A 23,083-nucleotide genomic window follows, 5' to 3' on the forward strand; every position below is an offset into this window, starting at 1 on the left:
GCAATGTGTAAAAAGAGTGGTTTGATATTGATATGGTGCCACAAACTGACATTCCTGAGGATGACTTAAAATGGCACTTCCATCTCTCATGTTGAAATTTTTGTGAGCACATTGATAAAAAGGAGAACAGAATACTGATGCCTCCTTTACTTACTGAAACCATTTTTCCCTCTGATGGCATGAAAGCTGGACGATTGCTGATTCTCAGTTTTGTCTGCAGGGTGTTGAAATTGATCTCCAGTTGACATTTCTCTTGGACTTTGGGAGGTTTGTGTTTGCGGCGGTAGTCCCGGAAATCCTCTAATTTCTTCTGCATAGCCTGCATTGTTTTTTCTGGGGTCCTGTTTTCCAGCCATGGAATTGTCCGGCGAATCCATTCTAAAAGCTTTCAAACCAACACAGACAATTGAAATAAAAGCAATGGAAAAGCGACCAGAAAAAGAGATCACATTGAACGCACAAATCCTAATCAAGTTGGCTCCATTTTAATATAATTGACTTAGTTATTATCAGTGCCTTAATAGCAAGTAAGAACAAGATTTTCAAAGCTGAAGAATATTTTTTCATCTGATTTGCCCAGATACTCTAGATATTTCTAGAAATACCCTGATTCTCGGAAAAATGAACACACATGTAAGGTGTCTCTAGCTAATTACTCAAAGCCTGAGTTACTCCAAATCACTTGCCACTTTCAAAAATAATGGTCTTGATGTCTTTAAGCATATTTATGGCATCAGGACAGACACCAGCCAAGTAACTTAGGTCATATAAAAACCTTCACTCAGAAGTCCATTAGTGCCAATGTAGCACTATTCCCTTTGCATGTAAGATCTCAGTATGTTTTTGCAGGTGATTCACTAAGGACAAGGGAGCTCTCATTTGTGCACTACACATTGATTTAGTTGATCAATGACACAACAAATTTTCTATTTACCAAGAAGTGACAGGAGGAGCACAATGTGCCCCCTTCTTCATTCACTTGCTGCCTTGTGTTCACAGGTGCATTGCGAACACCCTGAGAGACCTCTCCAGGTGTGATCTGCCATACACAGAGCCAATGGGCTTGCTCGGAGTGACAGGATCCTGTATCTACCACGTGGTCAAGAATGGCTATCTTTGGAGATTACAGAGACAGCAAGCTTGGTCTTGGGGTAGACTGACAACAGTCCTCAAAACACCCTTTTTGGCACATTAATGAGGCTAAGCGACCTGCTGGAGGTCATACAGGAAATTCATGGCCAAGGAGTCATCTGAACCTTAACATCTTGGGTAACTGAGATTTCTGCCCTACTGCTGTGAGATTTACCCTCATAGTGCCTTCACTTTGCTGTCTTGCATGAATCTCTCAGCTTTCAGTATTTCATGAACAAAATTGTCACCACATTACAGATGCAGCTGTCTTTACCTCACTTGCTAGTCTCTCATACTCTTCCATCAACCTCTCATTTTCCTGATTCACAGCAAGCACCTTACAGATCCGGTTAGCTGCAGTCTCTGCCTGTAAAACACAGCAAATAAACAGAATATATTCATAAACACATTCTGAGAAAGGTACAAGCTTGGAGAAAGAGAAAGAATGTGGCTGCTGCAAATAAAAATCACATTGTTTTACAGTCGTTGATTTGTGTTCCTACGTTACTTAGATATATATTTACCCTCCTTCTGTAGTCACAGATTCCAATGGCCTGAATAAGGCACAGATTAGCACAGAAGTCACCGTGTTGTACACTCAAACCTTAATATACAAGGGAGAACTTCACACTGCCATTATAGTTGTCTAATAAATCTTTTATTTTCAAAGACAACTTAGGCCATTCTTAAAGTTATCCTTATAAGGTTATTTTTTTTATATCACACCAAAAAAGTATTAGATTTGTTAGTCACAATGGGAAAGACACTGCATGTGATTCAGGAGTCCCAGACCACTCTACATCTGCACATCATACGTACATATACCCTTGAGAATATATACAGCTCAATCACCGACAGCAAATCTTTTCATATCTCCTGCCAAATTTATTTGTGATGGCACCGTGTAGTTCTGCCATATTTAAAATTTACATTACTAGTTTGACATCACAGATCTATACTTTCATAAAAATGTGAGTCTGAAGTATATCTAACCAAATAAATGTCTGTGTATACTCCTGTGTTACAGAGTATTTGGAATCCCCCTTTTGCATGAATAGCAAAGCCTTCACACCCAGAAGCAAGAGGGTGCAACAGCATAGCTGTGGTCTGATAAGGTGTAGGGGGCCTACCAGACAGGAAGGGAAATTACGTCCTGAGGATGAAGGAAAAGTATCAACTACATCAAGGTTTCTTTATTATTTTTTTTTCACATAAACTGGGTTATGTCCATTTGTAAGCTAGAAATGTATGAAGCAGAACAGTGGGAAATGCCACATTTGTAAGTAAGAATCCCATCCTGTACGACAGGTCTGATGATGATGTTCCTGCCTTTTAAACGAGTACTTAGATCCACAAATAATCCTGTGGGAACCAGGCACAAATACTATGTTGGATGTCTTCGGTGCCATTTTGCATCTTTAGGCATCTTTGAAAATCTAGCCCTAAGGTACTACTCAGCATGAGTAAGTCTAGAATAGTCTCAGTCTCCAAAAGTCAAACATTCTTTTATGCAGCAGATGCCTAAGATGTTGATGTAGCAACAAACAACAACTGCATTTCACAGTAATGTCACATACGGTTTTGCTGAAATAGTCCTTATAAATCGCCAAATAAAGACTCAAAATTCAGTGGACAGGAATGTCCATTGGAATTAAAGAAGTTCAACTTGCTACACAACATTCAACTAAAACAGGTTCAAGTGTTGGTTAAAAACAAGTATTAGTGCTCACGTAATACTTGCAATTGTTAATTAAACCCACAAAGCACTAAATTAGGTTTTTTTTTAATAAACTAGTGTAAATGTGAAACAAACAAACAAAACCACAGCAACCTGAAGGGACAGTTGATTAATACCTGCTCTGCTCCAGCAAAAGCATGGTAGAAGCAGGACACATATGTCATGATAGCTCTCTCATCGGGTTTGGGAGTGTTCACAATATCTACAAGGTGGGGGGAGAAATGAAAACATAACAAAACAAAAAAAAGAATCGAGAAGTAGAAAATAGGATGAGTAAATAAAAGCACAATATAGTGTCATTTGATTGTTTTCTTGTCCATAACTGTACTCTAGAAACTCTACAAAGCTGTCATGAATTTAGTGTTAGATTGATGAGTGCTGACAGAATACAATGTACACTAAAAATTCAACATGAGCTCTTACAAAGAGATGGATTTTTTTAAATCAACTTGATCCTGCAGTATTGTCACAGGAGGAGGGACCTTAATTTTACCAGGACTATCTGTTTAAGAACTGGCAGGCGTATGTATGGTGACTTAGAATGTGGGGATTTTTGACTAAGACACAGGAAAGACAGGCTATATTTTGATGTGGGGAGATGTTCTCTGGAAGTTGCATGTGGATTAGTTATAACCTTAACATTATATATCAGTATTCTTTATAAACTAATATCTGAAGTATGTCCAACTCTGAACTGCCTTGTTTTTTAATTTTTTCCTTTTTTTCATTAGGACATGATTCCAGAGCTCTTCTGAGATGCCTGTTTACGTTTCTATGTCTATTTTTCATAGTAGCAACATTTTATGTTGCCGTTTGTACTTACCATTAAGCATTTAACACTTTAAAAACAATCCTGAAAGCATAAGAGAAGGGTTTATTTTCTGAGCATCTGCTTTTGACAGTTTTGACATCTGCAGCAGGAATAATATCCAGCAGGGAGAAAAAAGATGGTATTCTGCTATTGAAATTTTTTTTTCACTATGAGCTTATTTTCAGCTTGCATTTTTAAAGGTGCTTCAAATGAATGAACACAAGTTTAATTAAAAAGAATATTGTGATATTATTCAGTAACCAGCTGTCAAAAAACTACTGGATATTATTAGCAAATATACTGAAAGATGAGACAGGAAGGTTTGCTTCTATGGAACAAATGGATAGACTACTACTGGCTCTACCAAGACAGTGGCTCACAAAGAAAATCAGGCAACAGGAAATGAGCTCAGCTCTAAGATGTTGTCCTAGTAACTAGTGAGGAAAAGATCAGAAGAGGAAAAACTGCTGAAAGAAACAAGACAGAAGGTGAAGGATGAGATCTGATCCATCTTCTACAATCTCACCTTCTGAGCACCAGCAAATGCATGGTAGTAACAGGAAACATAAGTCATAATGGCTCTTTCATCAGGTCTGGCACTGTTTACTACATCTGTGTGGAGAAAAGAGGGTTTATTTCTCAGAAATTCTAACAAGGTACTTCCATCAGATTATGCTGATGATGCCACCTCAGTGCTATAAGGATTCAAAATAAATACAGCATTATTCAGGTTGCATCTGTTTACTGACATCAGTGCAAAGCTACCTAAGCTTTAGGAATCAGTAAATGGAAAAGATATAACTCTCCCTGAAACAGCAAAACATCTGAAGGCTGAGACTATACCAGAAGAGTATTGCTACCTTCTGGTTTGTGGAAACTTCCAAGCAGATGGCATGGCTGGCAGATCTACTGGGTTCAGCTTCACTGTCACTCCAAAGTAACTTCATCTAAATCACTAGAATTATTCCAGAATTAAACACAGCCACTGACAGTCACAAAATAGGAGTGAGTACAGTGCATATTAGCAAAGGGTCCCCATGACCGACAGGGTAGTGACATGTGTTGGAAACCTGTAGAAATGTGCAGTCCAGAAATACATTTTGTTCTAAGAAAAGCTTGGGTAGTAATAGTTCTGCCATTCCTGCCTCAGCCTGTCTTTTTAGTTAATAGCATAAATCACAGAAGAGTTTGACTTGGCTGGCTGATAGCTTTGTCCCTATTATGGCAGGAAAGAGTAGAAGTATAGAAAGAGTGCAATCAAGGTATATATACATTGGTAAAAATGGACCTTTTCACTGCTTAACAGAGGAAGGCAGAAAAAGGTGGGTTTACACCATTTATGGCTGAGTGATGAATAATGCTAGTACAAGCTGCAAGGTTTCCTGCCAGTGTAAGGAGTGGGAAAATACTGGTGTGAAAAAACACAGGAACAAAGTGAAATTTTCTAATATTAACAGTGAGCTTTCTAAGTTGAGGACCAATGTTTCTACTGATTTTTCATCTACTTCATATAGTTGTGAACAAAACTTTGCAAAGTTTCTACTGAGAACACAGAGGAAATAAAGAGAGTGAAAAGTGACAGTGAATAGTTTGAGGGTGTTATAAGCAGCATGATTTCATTTCCCTGCCTCCTCCACCAAGAAGACAAATAGAAAGATATGGGTAGAATGGGCAGAAAATCTGTTGAGGGCGAAAAAAAAAGGTTTCTTACATTGTATGTGGAGATTAAAAATGAGGAAAGGAGAATGATAGTAGGAGGTGTTCAATGGTAAGGAGGTAGCACTTCTGCTTATTCCTTTCACAGTATTTCAGAGCAAAATAATTAAGTGGTGCTTGAAAGGGGAATTGCAATTCAAAAAATGAAAACAATTTGTTTTGAAGCATGAAAGTGAAATGAAGAAACCTCTTCCATGAAGATGTTACAACCTGGATTTTTCAAATCATCCTGTATTGGCCTAACTTTCCTACTAGAGACTTCAAGGGGAGCAGACACAGTAAGTTTGAGTGCTTTGGATAATTCCCGTGTTATCACTGCTGACTGACAAGCCACCAGAGCAGAGCCTGCATACATGGAGAAGAATGCTTTGAACTAGTGTAGGCAAATTCCAGTATTTTGGTACTATTTTTTGCCTAGAGTACAAAAGTTTGGTTATCTTGAAGAAATTCACAAAACTTAAACAAATATTTCTTTGTTGTTTGTCAACAAACTCTGTCAACTTCTATTGGAGAAACCAAACATGAAGCTATTTGTTAAAACTATCACTGCACAAGGTTTACAATTTAAATACCCCACCCCAAAATTCTTCCCTCAACCTAGCTGTTCTTCATAGGAGGCATGTATTTGAAAGGAGGCAGAGTATTTTGAAAGTTCTGTACTTCTATTTCTATTTCTGGCCCTCTCACTTAAACATTTAAAAAGTGAATCTGCTTTAAGCTGCTAACAGTTGTGTTTTATTTATTAGATTCAGATTTTAACTTCTTAAAGGCAAGGATTATCTTTTGATCCTGCATTTTACCTCAGTTATCACAGCAGGGCCGTGTGCTGAGGTTAGGGTCCAAAGTGCTGTAATAAACACAAAAAATACAAGAAGGAATAAAGCAAAAAAGTGATATTATCCAATACATGGGGAATAAGAAGGAAAGCATTGTTTGAAGACAAAGCAGGTTGCTCCATTATGATTCATGGGGAAGGAATGTTGAACATTTGCTAGGTACAAAACAAAAGAAGTTTTCCTGTCTCCTGCTTGTGAGTAACACAAACTTCAGTAACCTGTAATTCTCACCTTCTGCATCCAACATCTTAGGGATATCCAAATGCTTTTCAGCAATTTCCATGGCAAGGTTGATATTTCCTATGGGGTCATCCTGCATTAAAGAAGAAAACACAACTAGTCAAAGATAGAAGTTTTTTCTTGAAGCAAGACTACAGGAAGTATATAAAAGCTTACTCTGTTTTTCCAAACTGTAAACTGGAGTCACAACTATTGTTCTTCAAAAACCAGAGTATAGGTATATCAACTTTTGCTCTATCTACCGGTATACTTTCAAAAGAAAACATTCATAAGCTAGGACCTAGCTACCACTAGGACTCTGCTGCAATTATATTCTGGAGGGGAACATAAATAACATACACAGTATATACTCCTAATTCTTAATGAAGTACAGCAGTAATACATACAATCAAGGCCACTGGTCCAGTAGGTTATACTGGACAGTTCATCAAAATGTTAATCCTGCATATTTTATATCTACGATATCATATTGATATAATATATATAATATATATACATACTATATTATAGTGACAAAAATTCTACTGAATTCTCTGTTGGTCAAGTGCACGCATAAGAAGAAGCAAGCACAGAGAGAAGAACACTACTCCGGAAGGAGCAAAACTTCCCAGTTTTGACTTGGACAACGAAATCTGTAACACCTCTATAAATGGAATTTTAGAGCTGTGGAAATTCAAGGGCTTCCTCTGGTTTTGAGATTTTGATTTTGGTTTTTGAAGGAAAGAGAAAGGAAGCAGTGAGCACAGTTCAGATAAGCAGCACACATTTCATGTCTTGCACTACAGACAGATATTGCTGACAACTGAAGAGCATGTCAGATTAGGGCTCCTCTTAAGGCAGCCTTCCTGTATCACCTTGAAGTGAAAACACCCCATGTGAAATTGCAGTTCATGCCATTAATGCTAGTATTCTTTTCATGTATTCACAAACTGCTAAATGATCATAGCCACTCTGAACAATGCCAATGTCTAGAGAGAGGGTGGGGAAACAAGGACATGGAAGAGCAAAGTTAGAGATGCTGGCATGCACTGAAAAAATGTTAATAGGTTTTCTGTAGGGAATTTCCAGGACTTCCATTTGAATATAAACACTTCCTATAAAGGGATCTAGTCTCAGGCATGCCTCTTTTGTTACTTTGAAATGAACTTAGTAAGATTATTTACTATGGAATCACAGCAATTATTTAAGTTTCACAGAAGTCTGTTCCTCAGGCACATACATATGCCTTCATCAGAAGTAAAGCCCATGACACATATTTCTACAAACATTGCATGTTCAATAAAATGTGTTTTAAAGAAGAGTTTACATTGTGAAACCTAAAAATTTGGGTATAATAGAATACCAAATCTCTAATCATAAATTCTCACTCTATCATCATTTAGCAGTTTTGTGTATCGTTGATATTAAGAGGAACTTAAAATGTAGACAATATTTAAAACACATGAAGTTATTTTTGCTATTACACAAGACACCATATATAATACAACATCTACTAACTGTGTATACAAAAACTCTTACTGAAATTAAATGGGACAAAAATACAGTAAATCTAAGTGAGAGCTATTGACTAGATTAAAACACTTTGTGGATGGATGAGTGATGAGCACCTCCTATTTGTGTGCTTGGTACTAAGTCCCTGAGTAAATTATGCTCCACTGGTAACAGATCTGTTTAAAATCACAGCAACTTCTAAATAGTTGTAAGAGATCTCCATCACCCATCTTTTTAAACAAAACTACAAGACGCAGTAACTAAAGATCTCTGCTACAGCTAAAGAAATACCTCATCTAACTTGTCATAGTCAAGAAGACCAGGCCTGTGTCTATGGATAAGGGCGCTGAAAGCAAGGCCATCTTTCCAGCTACAAGTTCACACAAAACACATTGGTGAGAAAAGGAAAGGACAGCATGCAGGAGATAAGAAACAAGACACCAAGACAGCTGTTAATGTAACCAAAATGAGCAGTCAATCAAACACAGCCAAGTCAGAAAAGCCAGATCTATTTTAGGATTTTTCTGCATGTGCTTTACGTGCCACAGCTCAGCCTCAGTTTGAAACCTGACCCGTTCTTATTTTGGGAACCTCTAAGAGGGAAATAGTAATGTTGAAGCAGGTCTGCTTATGTTCTGTTCCCTTTTCTCAGCACTCATATATAGGATGGTTATACTGTGAAGTTTTTTAGTACTGTCTACCACTTTTTCAAAGCACAGACTCAATCAAGCTAACTTCTGTTTGTGCCACGCTTAAGCACACGTACACAGAGGCAGGTAGCTTAGTCATTCCACGAACCTGTTTATCCATAGTAATGGTTGTAAAGAGAATTAGAGAACAAGCTGGTGTTGATGGCTAATATTTTACCCTTGGGTTCAGATCTGCAGTTCTCTTAACAACTGCTAAATTTAAGTCTTATGTGTTTAGGAATAAGTTCATTTAATTTTCATCACTGCACTCCTTGGGGATCCCAGCATGAATTTATCATAGATATATAAAGCAGCTAAGGTTTTCATATAATTTAATCTCATTCATTCATCTTTTCCCTGATCAAAAGCTTTCTCATAACAGTCAATTCCACTAGTAAAATCAATTTGTAATGGAAGGGCATGGAATGGAAAATATAGTCTATGATTTCCAGTCTCTCTCATAAATGAAAAGTTGCATTCAACAAATTAAAACCATGGTTAAGTTTTCTGCTTTACTGTTGTTTATGTGAGACCTCAAGATACATTTATTCCAGAAAGCAGAAAATGATACGTATGTATTGAGACCTAATGTGAGAAGACAATATTCCAATTTCTTTCTAGGTTTTATTCTTCAGTAATGGTACCCAGAAATTCTGACATTATTACTTGCTCCTCATTCCTCCCTCTCAAATCAAGGCAGCTGGTATCTTTCAGAATATGTGCATTTTGCCAGAAGTAGCATATACTGCAATAAAGTAATTTTGTAATCCCCCTGAGGTACTGCCTAAGGAAATTAGGATATCAGTTTTGTTACCACTTGTCTGAAAGTATAGGTAGAAGTATAATCTATGAAGTGGTGAATATTTTCTATGTAAGACTAGTAACTTATTGCATACTCCTGATTAACAAGGGTAGTGCTCAGGAATCTTAGGACTAATTAGTATCTCATTGTTTACTGCTCTGCTGTGTACAGTCATTTACACCAGATACAAAAGAAGATGGATGTATAATACTATCAGTAGTGAATGAAGAATTTCAATGTATTTGATCCATATCAGGAAGCATAAAAGATTTCAACAACTGCCTAGAAGCTGAGGACCAGATTCAGCAATTAAATGCTGAATTCATGGTAATAGGAAGGAAAGAAGGACACAGGACAGTCATGGGGTCCTTTCCTCCGTGTCACTCGTTCTTTTGGAGGGAGCGTAGAAAGCCAGTCAGAATTAGTATGCACTCCTTAACTTGTGTTTTAGAAAACATGCTAAGCAAACCAGAAGTGAACCAAATCACTGCAGGACAGCATGCTGTACCACCCAGACTGATGACCTTATTTAGCTTGGAGTAGTCAATAAGATCAGGTCGGTGTCTGTGGATAAGTGCACATAATCCAAGGCCATCTTTCCAGCTTTACAACAACAACAAAAAATAGAATGGAAAAAAAATAGTTAATAAATTAATGACATTTTACACTTTGATCCTTGCTCAAGGCTTAAAATCAAGCAGGAACTCTCCTGTCAAACCCTGACACGTTCTGTCAATTCTCCTCCCTCTGAGCTTTTCTGTTACTGTACTATTTTTCCTGTACTACGTATCTTACTCTACAGTCCATAAACACTTAAGGACTCCATAATACTTTCTAGGCAGTGTACACTATGCGCAACAGTCCCTGATTTCAATTGGTTAATTTGTGCAGTGTGCCAGGATAGCTCAGAGTACACATTCATCAATGAAAGCGCATAATCTCCTATGACATTTACAATATGTTTGTGAAAAAATGAAAGGAGAGCAAACCTGCAATTACTTGAATTTGCTGAAGCAACTGGACTTTTCTGTCAGTTTTTTCAGTCAGTTTTAATGGCACAACCATGTTGTGCTCATACGAAGTCATAAAACAGCTTAGTTTATTTAAAACACTTCTCACATATGACAGCTTTGATCTGAGCTCTGACACTTCAATGTGACATCCTTTCAGGGTGACACTACCTTTCAAGGCAAGAATAGGCAATGACCAGAGCTACAAATAACATCCATTTGGAAAGATTACGAGAGATTCCTTTCAGCCGGCAGCAATTATTCTGAAAGATGTTTTATGTAAACACTTTATGCAATCACTGGGACTATGGGTTTGAGGTCTTTTCCTGGGCAATAGTTGTATTATACTAAACATGTTAAGACTGTTAAAATCCCTTACACTGAGATGTCTGGATAGATCCTTCAAATAACAGAACTATCTCTAATAAAAATGTAATAAAATTAATCAGAATATACATATCTTGTATAATATAAAATCATCCAGAAGGTAAAACTGAATCAAAATGAAAACTAACAAAAAGCTTTTTTTCCAAAAGGTATAGACTAAAATAATCTGGACAGCCCGTTGTTAAGTAGTTCTGTAAGAGCCGTTCAACCTAGACATAAATCAAGGTGCTTCCATTCAAGAAGTTTCCCCATACCGTGTATCAGACCAGCATCTATACTTATATACACTAAGATTCTGATCATGTAATTTACATTCATATAAAGCTCTACTGAAATATACCTCTACATATTTAAGGAAAATAACACATAACAAATTTCAGGTCTCTGGAAGGCAATACTGTAAATCAAACAAATTATTTTTATTTGTGGATACATGCATGAATTGTATCTTCTCTGTCACCACGTGTTTCAGGTGCTGCACATTAAGAATGAATTCAAAACACCTGAATACTTTTGTTGTAAGTGCTATAAAGAGTTTCAGGGAAGGCAAGAACACATGGTTAAGCAGTGCAAATGGGAAGTCATATAGCTTAATGAGGTGGGTCACCGGCAGAGCGACAGGAACTAGTCCAGTGAAATCCCCAAGCCAGGCAGCCTGCATATGGCCTGGAACTCCCTTTCTAGCCCTTAATGAAAACACAGAACCAAGGCTGGAGCTTCACTAGATTTTCCAACTTAGGTAATAATTCTGATCCTGAAAACAAACGTGTTTGAAGTGCTGCTGTTGTGTACCAAGTGCATTTTTGGCTGCTTATTTATAGTTATGTCACAAAATAATAAAGACTGATTCATCACAATGAAACATTTGCATGCTCAACACATTGGCATTTTTGCCAAGAGCAGTCCATACCTACAGTGGCTCTCATTTGAAAGCAGTCATTTGCCAAGTCACTATGCTGTGCTATTCAGGTATTCCTACACACCAAGGACCTCTAATAATGCAATATGGTCATTCTGTAACTAGTAGGGACTTTTTCCTTTTAAGTAGTAACTGTGGATGCCATGGTAAATAATGCCAAAGGCTAACCAAAATAGGACTCTGGAGACAGGGCATGAGAATTTGAAAAGAGCCCAGTTAACGGTGAAGAGCGAAATTCTCTTGTCAAACATATACCTACACAACTTGGGGGGAAAATTTGACCTAAAATATTTTATACTGCTTCTACCCCTTGAAATAATGGAAGTTTACCTAAGATGGAAGTTCTGAATGTTCACATTTCTGTAAGGAGCAGTTTTCCTTTGACACCACAGCAGCAGCCCTTCTTTGGCAGAGGTCTCTGTAAAAGATATCAGGGGAATAAAAAAAGTGCTCAAGTAATTAATTTATTGTCATCTTGAATGTGGTCAGCCACCTGAAACTGGTTGGCATAAACCAATATTTAATCCTAAAAGATACTTATACAAATGGACTAATGGGGGTCCACGAGGACATAAAAGTCAGCTCAAGTGGAACAACTCAGCCTAGAGTCTCAGCAGACACAATAATTCTGGGATATCAAAAGTTTAAGAAATTATATTGGTTGGACAGCAGAATTTATATTTGGAGAAAAATACCCAATACAAATATAATAGAACTAGACATAAAAGACTGTGTTGGTGCCTACATGAAATATGCTTCTTGTCTGAGGCCATCTGCTTATGGGGAGGTATAAGTGCTGAAGAAATACCTTCATTATCTGAACCCTGTGGGCAACTGAATGCATTAGTAAAGGATGGAAAAGATCAAATAGACCATTGGGTCCACATTTAATGTGCCACAAATTATGGGCAGGACAGCATGCAGAGCTTGAATTGACTCTACTTTTGTTGGAAATTGATATTAGTTTCTAGAATTCTAGACTTTTCACAGCATAGATTTGATTTAAAGAGCATTGTAACTACAACACACTTTTTGGAGCCAGTTAAGAAGCCAAGTGAAGTTAAGAAAAAAAAAAACCTGAAGCATTGGGGGGGGGGGGGGGGGGGGGGGAGGAATATAATCAGATAATATTTGCAAAGAATGTGAGAAATGGACAGGACTAAAAAAGTACTTTGGAAATAGGACAACAAACAGGATATAGCATAGTTTCAGGCCACTGAAGCTCAGAAACACAGGCATGTTTCTATCTCTACAACTGAGAAGCATGCCCAGAACTTCTGCATTTAGAAAGGTGGGTCGAGGTCTCCCTTAGGATAAGCAGAGCAATTACTTTTGCCCTCCAGAAATTTATTTTGTCACCAGGTAGGGAACTTGCAGTATAATTTTCTGAGAAAAAATAATTCATTTTAAAAACACACATCTCACTTGTTCATAATTCATACTAAAATGTCTTTAAATAAATTTCCAAATTATTTAATATAGTTGCATGTTACCTTCCACTGAAATATCCTGAATAGCAAAGCGAAGGATGATAGTCCAGATCATACCCAGCGTCATTTTCACATTGCCATCAACAATTTCTGAGGTGAAAAAAGATACAGTAGTAATATTTAGAATGTGTTTTCTATTTTCTCTTATTTTAATCATAGAAAATCATAAAATTGTCTAGGTTGGAAGGGACCTTTAGGATCACCAAGTTGAATCATTAACCTAACACTGGCACCCAAAACCACCACTAAACCATGTCCCTCAGCACCACATCTACTCATCTTTGAAATACCTCCAGGGATGGTGATTCCCACTACCCTGGGCAGCCTTTTCCAGTGTTTGATAATGCTTTTGGTGAAGAAATTTTCCTAATATCCAATCTAAACCTCCCTTGGTGCAACTTGAGGCCACTTCCTCTTGTCCTATCACTCGTTATTCAGGAGAAGAGACCAACAATCCACCTCGCTACAACCTCCTTTCAGGTAGTTGTAGACAGTGATACAACTGTCTACAGCTCTAGATAGTTCCCCTCAGCCTTCTTTTCTCCAAGCTACACAACCAAAGTTCCCTCAGCAGCTCTTCATAAGTCTTGTGCTCCAGACCCCTCATCAGCTTTGTTGCCCTTCTCTGGACATGCTCCAGAACTTCAATGTCTTTCTTGCAGTGAGAGGCTCAAAACTGATCACAGTTTTATATATATTAATAGAACATATCAATATATTATAGAAGATAATAATAAAATAATAAAAAAGAAAAAGGAAATAAAATAAATAATAAAACAATATGAAAAATGTAGTTACGTAATTGATATAGAATATCTTTCTATAAAAAATACATTGTATTTAATAAATTCATTGTATCATCTGGGTTCATTTTTCAACAAACTCATGCTTGTGCTACCCTGGCAGTAGGACTGAAGATTACTGAGATTAAGGTCACTTCAGCCCTTCCGTGCTGAAAGGCTTCTCTCCAGGTAGCTGTAACTGTCTGAAATCTTTACCTTTTAGGCTGACTTTCTTTTAGAGAGCGCCTGAAGGGAAATACTTCTTTAAAGTTTGAACAGTATCAGCCCTCCTGTTTTCAAATACAAAGGAACTGAAAAAAACACGGTCTTACCCCAAATTTTAAGAAACTACAGGACATTAACAATATTATTTTTTAATAAAATGGTACTCAGAAATCCCCTTATACTATTTAGACCTTTTTGAGAATTTTATTCATAGTGCCAGCACAGACTAGATATGAAGAACAGGTCAAGGGACACAGTACCTCCTAAGACTGCTACATAGCTTCCTGCCAAACAGTTCAGAAACACGGCTATGAGGTTGCAATGTCTTAGAGCTCTGATGCTTATGCACATCTAATGTATCTTCAATATCAAATGGGATTTTTTACTGCTGAGGTTTCAATTTGTTTCAAGACTGCTTTAGTCTACCTACAGACACAGAGCACAAGGAAGACGCTTTCTCCAACCCTTCTTATATAGACATGGGAGCCCCTTCCACAAACCAAGTTAGAATCCAGTGCTTCTACATTGTAATATGAACAGTAGTACCAACGGTACCACTTAAATTTCTCAACACCAAAAGATGTACTGCCAGACCACTTAAGTGTGGCGATGATAATGTCAAACCAGTCTGAAAAGTATGGCGAGAGACTCAGAAGAACACAGTGAGACTGTAAGGAGGGTCCAGCACTGGACAGGGAGGAGGTGGGACAATGAGAGATGGGAACTGCAGACTGCATTTCCAGTCACCTCACACGGAGAGAGCAGTGGAGCAGGGAAGGCACCAGCTGCTCTCCTGCTTGAAAGTCACCTCCAGCCTTCCTCAAAAAGTGCAGCAGCTGTGGCTGCCAGTGGGCCCACAGGTGTTCTGGGAAAGAAGCAGGAGGCATTTCCTCAATTTAATGCCAAATGCCAATAGAGGTGCCAGCAGAAAATGCAGTCAATCTACTACATAAAAGTTGCCTGAATCCAGGAGCAACTTTTACAGAACAAAGCAGCTGCTAGCCCCGAGACTTGAGATACAAGTTAAATCGCAGTAGTATGTGACACAAGCTGTCATTTGAACCTATGGAATTAACAAATGTAGTAGGAGATATGTCACCCATCACTAGTCTATACTTACTTTACTAGTGTGATAATCCAAGCTTATATATGAATGGCTATTTTTCCACTTTCCCCTTTGAGTTCTACACTAATTTTCCAGAATTTGTACCTCACTTTGCCTGTCTTCCATGCCTTATTACTATCTTATTGGCCCTGAAAAACCTCAGGCCTCTTCAAATGTCAAAACTAAACTATTTCAGCCAAAAAAGACCAAATGGCAATTAGAGTGTGTAGCTACTTCTCTCTCCTCCCTCTTCCTTGGTCAAGTATTTCACTGCATTTTGATCAGATGTGTAAAATAAATGAATTTAAATACTCAGGAGGCATTGCTGATTATCAGGCAATCAAATCATGGATTTGCATAATCACTACATCGTTGTTTTGATTTACATATCTGTATGTACACACAGACAGAATGAAAGAGCAAGAGAGGGAATTTTCTAGCTTGTGCCTCAGGAGAATTTTCAAGCGATTTGCCAGCTTTGGTTTCTCATTATCTACTGCTAGCATAAAACACAAAAAAGTCATGTATAAAAGACAAGGAAAAATATCTAAACAGATGGAAAACAAAGTTGTTGAATGTTGAAAAGTGTCATTGATGAAAAAATTATTAATTCCTATCATTTTTTTCTAGACAGGACAATAGAAGACTTCATTATTTAATTCACACTGCCTGTTTGTCCTGGGAGGAAGATGGTTCCTACCTCCCACACACATGCAAGGCTACAGCTTTCTGGGAAAAAAGGTCTTGCCAACCTATCAGGACAGGAAAGGACAGAAGGAAAATGGTAGGGGAAACAAAAACTGCCTAGGGAAAAAGCTAAGCAAAGCAGTGTGGCAAATTGTCAAAGGTTTTAATTTGGGGTTTTTTATTCTGCTTTGGCTTTATTTATTAATTCTTTTTTATTTTAACCTTCTTGAAGCAGATTCACAGATCATTTGGTCTTTAATATTTCTCCTGCTCCCCAGAAAAGCAATACAGAAGTGTCTCCTATTAACAGGATACTTACCTTTTGTGGTTCTACATATCTCTGTTCATTTTATTCAGGATGCAATTACCTCGCGAATGGAGTTATTGCACTTTTTTAAAACTTAAGGGAAAACTAACTCCTGGACTGTGAATGGCTCATAAGGACTACCTTCACAGCTTTTGCTTTAGCTTCTTGACTCTCTAGTCTCATTTCATCACTAATGGACAGAAAAATTTTTCCACAGGACAGATCAGAGTAGCTAAATTTGGCTTCTGCTCAGCATTACAGCTAAAGGTGATCACCTCTCTCTTTCCACTGCACAGAGAGCCCAAGGAAGTGAGCCTCAGAACAGTAGTCATGGCTTTAAAGAATATCCATGGCCCCTTAAAAACACTAAATTGAATTTTGTACTGATGACCCACAGGAATCACAGTTTAATCTTTATTTTGAGGCCCCATTTTAAATGCCAGTTGGTCCCCTTGGGCCTACATGCTTTTCACCACTCAGCGTGTCAGATAATAAAACATGATCCTCAGCAGATTTAGATACAAAAGTTTAATGCTTTGGAAATTAAAAAGTATTCCAAGCATCCGTGTAACTCAGAGAATGCCAAAACAGATGGGTGCAGACAGGCACATATGTGCCTTGCTCACACATAGAGGCAGTCAGTTAAGGGTTTAAGGTCTTCGACAACAATAAAAGCTTAAGGAGCCTGTGCTCTGCCTCCCTGCTGGCATTCATTCCATCTTCATACTACAATGACTACCCAGTCAACAACGCTGAAAAATGCAACAAAAGAAAACAAAGAGGTGAAGCGTGTTTTAAAACCAGATCAGATTGCTGATCCAGTCTCCAGCATAGCTACAGAAACAGTTGTCAGCCCAAGTGATAGGGCAGGGCTGTGAAGTGTGGGAGCAAGTATGCAGGACAAGGGGGGCACGGGGACTCTCTAAACACGTACTGGTGCCAGAGGTCCCACACTGTGAAACTATACCCAGTCAAATGTGATACTGCATTGCTGCATCAGCACGGCACTGTGCCTTAGATAACAAATTTAGTAGAGGGGATGTGGTAAACTTAACAGGGCACTAAGCACGTCTGGGCCAGAGCTGGCTTTGTGTTCAGCCTGCTTAGAGTAGGAGTGGAAGGCACACGAATCTATCTGCTCCCACCCACATGGATGTAATCTAATGTGTGTTAGTAGCCATACTTGACATAGTGCAATGTCTTACAATGACAGGTTCCTCTCTGCATCTAAGCTGTGACAGTAGCAGTGGATTCTTCTCCCATTCTTCCATCCAATAATTTAAAACTTTTTTTTCCAATGCTAATGCATGAATTTTTACTTCTAATCCCTCCATTTTACAGATTAAGAATTCCAGAAACAAGCAATAAAAGCATGCGGTGTAGTCGAGAACATCATGTTAATCTCCTGACTTACTAACTACGGCCTGCTGTTACATGCAAGAAGAAATACTGAGTGCACGGACAGTGCACATCAACTTGCAGCAACCTGCTGAGAAGCTGGAAGAGGCCTCTAGTTACTGCCTCCTTCCCAGGGGGAATTACCTATTACTACAGAGCATCTAAACTCATGCCAGTTGCTGTTAAGAAGAACAGCAGGGTTAGCTTAAATGGTTTTAGTGACTGATCTGAGCTATCCCAGATGCTTTGCCTTCGGGTGACAGAAAGTGCTCAAGCTCTGCTCCTCAGTCTGAGCACCCTGGCAGTAATGAGTAGCAGTAAGCAGCACAAAATGAGGGAGATGGGAGTGCAAAGGGCTGCCCTGCTCCTTTCACAAGCAGATGTGAGCTGACGTATCTCAGTTTAAACACTGCAGCCTTGCTTGAAGAACCTAGGTGTGAAAACATTAGTACACTGTGCAACTGTCGTCAGAGAGAACAATCACTCTGTCGCACGAGATACTGCTTCTGCTATACCCTTGTTTGCGGTCAGGAAGCCTCAGTGTCCCAGCATGACATGACAGGAACCACCATTCATTTGCTCCATATTCTCAGTATTTCTGCACCAACTATCAAACAGGCTTCCATATTCTTTATTTTCATTTCCATAGATAAATTTGCCTCTTCAGTACCCTCTGCTGTCCATTCAATGCCATGTCACTCTCAGAATAACAACTGCAGAGGTTTAGGGTAGTGGCATATTTTTCCATCCCACTTCATTTAAAAAAGCAAAGGGCCCAGCTGCCCCTGACTGCCTGTACAACTGGCGGAGGGAGCCAGGCACCTCTGAAATGCTGTAGAGCTTTTCTGAGATCTGAAGTGCCTTTGGGAATTGCCTGTTTCTCCCCACTGGCGATATATTCCCCCAAAAAGGTCTCTGCTATACCCCTAAAGATAGATGGTATGGATTTGGACTCAGCTGGCCCACCCAGTTCAGCCTCAAATGAATAAAGTGTGAATTCAAACAAATGCTCTACCCAGAGAACACCCATTTCTTGGGATTCTCAACTTCTAGACCTAGAAACTGAACACATTTGCTGAATGATACTTGAGGAACCAAGCAGTCTAGGTCAAACTGTTGTGGAATCAGTGAATGCTGACCTCTCTGTTACATCACTCCTTTGTATGGTAAATTAAGCTAGTTCTAGAGAGATTTTTGTCTTTTTAAACAATGAATTGAATCTCATAAGAGGCACAGGTTCATTTGCAGTGAGAGCCTGCCTTCTTTTGCTCAGTTTACATCTATCAGCATTTAGCTAGCCAACTGCATGCTTTTAACTACCTGAACAACAGAACAATAATAAAGTAAATTTAGTAAATAACTTTCTTCATATGTTCAGTCTCTCCCCAGCTACCATAATTTCTTTTGATCACTCCCTTGACTCTGCATCTGAATTTTAGAAACACAGCTGACATCCAGTCAGTCTCATAATAAAATGGGAGTAGGTCCAGCCACCTGGTAGTGATGTCAGCCTTTGTCTTGTCTGAATAATATCTCCTAAAGATATAAAAAGATCCCAGATTGGATAAAGCACACACTAGAATCCAACTTGATTTCTAAAGGAGTTCCTTATTTTTAATAATGTATAGGAAAACATAACGCTCTGAAAGAAGAAATCATTATCCAAACACACACTGAACCACAGACAATCCAATTTAACCTTGGAGATAAACTAATCTAAGAGCTCATTTATAGCCCTATCCCTCTCCAGGTATCCACACATTTCCACCTCTCATCCTTTCACAGATACAGATCAGCAATCAGTATTAAGAGACTTTTGAGGCACCCATATACAGAGAACAGCCCATGCAGTTTCATCAAGGGTCTCTGTCAAACTTAGCAATGTGAATGCTTAGGAAGTAAGGTGCATTGTGAAGCTCCATCACATACCTTCTGCACCGATTGACACAAGTTTCACTCCTTTGCTGGCAATATAATCCAGAGCTTTGTTGACATTAGCAATTTTATGGAAGCGCATCTTCCCTCTGTCTGGTTTCGGTAGTCTTTCCCCTGCAGAATAACAAATTTCGTGTGTTTACTGTTACATACACCTGGCTACAGACATACAAGTGATCAAGAGTGAGCACTGTCTAAAAGTTAGCAGTTATTTTAACAGGTATTTTTCAGAAAGAATGTAAAATGGCTTTGAACAAAACCCTGAAGAGAAAATTCAAATCTGACTTAGATCTGTCTGATATAGTAGTAAAATCAGAATAAATTTTTTATGTTTGCCCTAAATATCTGGAAGATATGTGAGTGCTTCCTGCTACTCAACTTCTGGTTCCTTCCTACTGTCTGTGTTCGAGTAGCTGAATATTAAGAAGGTAGGATGTTCTCAGATCTCATCACTCTTACCTGCCTGATGTTAAAAAGAGGCTCGATTCTATCTAGCAGATTAGCCATGGCATCCTTCCACATCTGACCAAGAACAATGGCTTTTAACAACCTCATCCAGTACAGCAGAGCAGCTAGTTTCAGAGCATAGGCTGATGTGTTTGAATTAACTTCTCTTTTCAAAGGATCACAAAGAAGAATAATTTCTGAAAATGTGACTCTCCATTTCATGAACAGTGATGATTTGAAGATCTTATTTCCCCACTGAAACCTCAAGCAAAAACTGTCTTTTCAATAAACATATCGTAAAAATCTTCTTTTCACCTTCTTTTTCACCTTTGTTGTGTGTCTGCAACTTAAGCTGTTCCCTTCCCATACAGGGGGCATTCTGAGTGTACCTTGGGGACTGCCCCTCTGAATAACACATAAAACGGGTGACATAGTGAGTTTACATGTTAGTCAAAAGGAGTTCTGGGATGCTCTGCCCTTCTGAAAAATGAGACCTATTACCTGTACTAAATATTGATGTAATTTTAAATTCACATTTGAAAGCATTGGTACATCCAATAAAATCATTAAAAGCAAAGCAAAATTTTTATACTAGAAGTGGAATAAAATGTATTTGTAACCAAAGTGTAAAGGCTTTTTAATTATTAGGGCATAAGACCAGGTCCTCAATGTTTGTGGTTTGTCCAACAACACTGTGATGTCAGTGATACCTTGATACACCGTGATATTCTGGAACACAAGTCCAAGGAAAATGCAGAGGGTTTTTTCCTCCCTTATGTTTTACAGTGTGTTTCTTCTCTCACTTTTCAGCCTACTTAGAGTTTGCTTTCACTGCTCTGAATTAACAATTTTTGTTCTTTTAAGAGTGTTTCAGTTAGCATGCTGTGAATACATAAGAAAATTCATTTTATCCAACCTGAGATAACTTCCAAGAGCAGCATCAGTTTGAGGCCATTTCTGAAGTCCTCCTCAATGTTCTCAATTTGCGTGCCTGCTTTCCTGAGGTGGGAATTGCACCAGGCTGTAAACGTCTGTAATAGTAATTAAAAATATATTTGTCAACAAGGCATTTTCCAGAACAACTGCTACGCCATCTGAATAAACACTGCATCTGAGATTCTCACTACTGCCTTAGAAATTTGGATATCCAACTCCTATTCATTTTATACAAGTCATTGAGTTCAAAATTCTTATCCCAGATGTTCATGAAGATGCTTGATTAGAAGCAAAATTGTGCTAGATTCTTCTTGTAAATGCGTCCCAAAAAAAGATGTACACATAAAGGCAAAAATTGTCATATAGTGATTGTTACACTTACCATTTTATGAGAACAAAATTTTATGTTGGCACTTACCTGTTACATATTCTTCCCCAAAAGAAAGATTGATACAGTATAAAGGAAGCTGTGTGATAGTAAATTGCAGGCAATAGCAAACAGAGAAGCAAGAATTTCTACTACTTGAATTCACGTCACGATAAACAGTTCTTATATAGATTATCTATGCCAGGGACAAGTAACAAGCAATTCTCAGAGGCTGAAAGTTGTGCTAAAAGTCTTCAGGATGAAGCTACTGAAGAGAGACTTTATACAAGGGTACTAGCAAAATTGCATCTGCTCCTATTTGTAACTACAGTGAGAAACAGAATGCTTTTTGAAAACACGGACAATTGGAATGGATTTTGAAAGTTTACAACAATTCAAGCACAGAATTTTCACATTCAGGCCCTGCAGATATGGCTTGCCATATCTGGGTTTTATTTGTAAACCATATTATATAATTTTCAGAAAACCACCACAATTCATAAAGCACACAAATGCTGATACTTAGGTTTCCAGGGCAAAAATGGTCACAAAAGCAACCGTGAGCATTTCTCTCTCCACGGAGAATAACCAAGTCTGCTTTTACATGCAGAGACAAAAATCTCAACTAAGTCCATTGATCTACAGAGGTCATATACACATTACCTTTTGAACGAATGAAATCAAAACACAGGCTACTATAAATTTTAGTAGTTAAAATTAGTCTGTTTTCAAAAATCCATTACTTCTCAGTCTTCTGACAAATTCTCTTTTCAATATCTATTAAGATATATAAAGCAAGTTTGTATTTACTAGGCATTTCACCAGGTATTTAACTCTAGGTATATAACAAGGCAATATATTTTGGTAAGTTAGACTTCAGCTACTTAAAATTGTCAGATATATGGAATTCACCTTCTTTTGCTATTTCAAATTACCACAGCTTTCAAAACATTTAATGTACATAGTTTAAAGAATAAAATATATCCTAAACCCCCACGGTCAATATGAAATTTCCTTTGGCCTTCTTTTTTCTTCCCCGTTTTTTAAGACTATTTAACTTCTGATCTCTCAGATACAGAATAAGAAAGGCCAGTAGATGAAGGCAAAAACCTTCCCTGGAACTGAATCTCGTAAATTCTTCTTCATACTTCATACTTTAAGAAGATATGGTTTGAATTTTCAAAAATGGTTTGTTCTTAAAAATGCAACTTTCTGTTAAAGAATAACATTTTGATTGTTGTTGGGTTTGACTCCGTTTATGTGAAGAATTTATGAGCAGCTTGCTGGGCTCTTTTCTCAGTGCACCTACAGTGATAAGGAGCAGCTTGCTAAACTTTAGTTTTATCAACTTCTCTCCAATTGAAAGGAAGAAGCAAGAAGTGCTATAGATATGGGGGATCTGTGCGGTGAAATCCCTAATTCTAGATGCTCAGAGGAAGAGAGAAGACAGTATTGGAAGTGGTTCTGGGCAGGGGTCCTGTTGACATGCACAGGATGAGTTGCGTGTAGAGGCATAGGAAAGTCATTTTCTGTCTGCAGGTAGAGCTAAGTATGGCTGCAGCTGAAACATCTCTGCAAATACATCTATTTTAATAAAGGGAGGTTAGCTTGAAAAGCAGTCATTCAGGAAGGTA

The 23,083-nt window shown here is 38.2% G+C and overlaps 1 protein-coding gene across 2 annotated transcripts in view; it reads right to left on the reverse strand.

The window, feature by feature from the left end:
• ACTN2 (actinin, alpha 2) overlaps positions 1 to 23,083 on the reverse strand; it is a 68,412-nt gene that overhangs the window by 22,627 nt on the left and 22,702 nt on the right. Inside the window, exons 2-10 of one of the 2 annotated variants that reach the window (XM_014950791.1) lie at positions 21,063 to 21,177; positions 19,694 to 19,813; positions 13,264 to 13,350; positions 12,101 to 12,188; positions 8,255 to 8,333; positions 6,464 to 6,545; positions 4,207 to 4,292; positions 1,406 to 1,498; positions 155 to 385 (exon numbers count right to left, since the gene is read on the reverse strand). In XM_014950791.1, coding sequence (XP_014806277.1) covers positions 155 to 385; positions 1,406 to 1,498; positions 4,207 to 4,292; positions 6,464 to 6,545; positions 8,255 to 8,333; positions 12,101 to 12,188; positions 13,264 to 13,350; positions 19,694 to 19,813; positions 21,063 to 21,177 — 981 coding nt within the window. Of the gene's footprint in view, positions 1 to 154; positions 386 to 1,405; positions 1,499 to 2,985; positions 3,072 to 4,206; positions 4,293 to 6,463; positions 6,546 to 8,254; positions 8,334 to 9,978; positions 10,058 to 12,100; positions 12,189 to 13,263; positions 13,351 to 19,693; positions 19,814 to 21,062; positions 21,178 to 23,083 lie in introns of both variants that reach the window. The other variant, XM_014950789.1, reaches the window with a different exon arrangement.

This window comes from Calidris pugnax, unplaced genomic scaffold, assembly GCF_001431845.1.
Source record: "Calidris pugnax isolate Ruff unplaced genomic scaffold, ASM143184v1 scaffold24, whole genome shotgun sequence".
In the NCBI taxonomy this organism is placed as follows: Eukaryota; Metazoa; Chordata; class Aves; order Charadriiformes; family Scolopacidae; genus Calidris; species Calidris pugnax.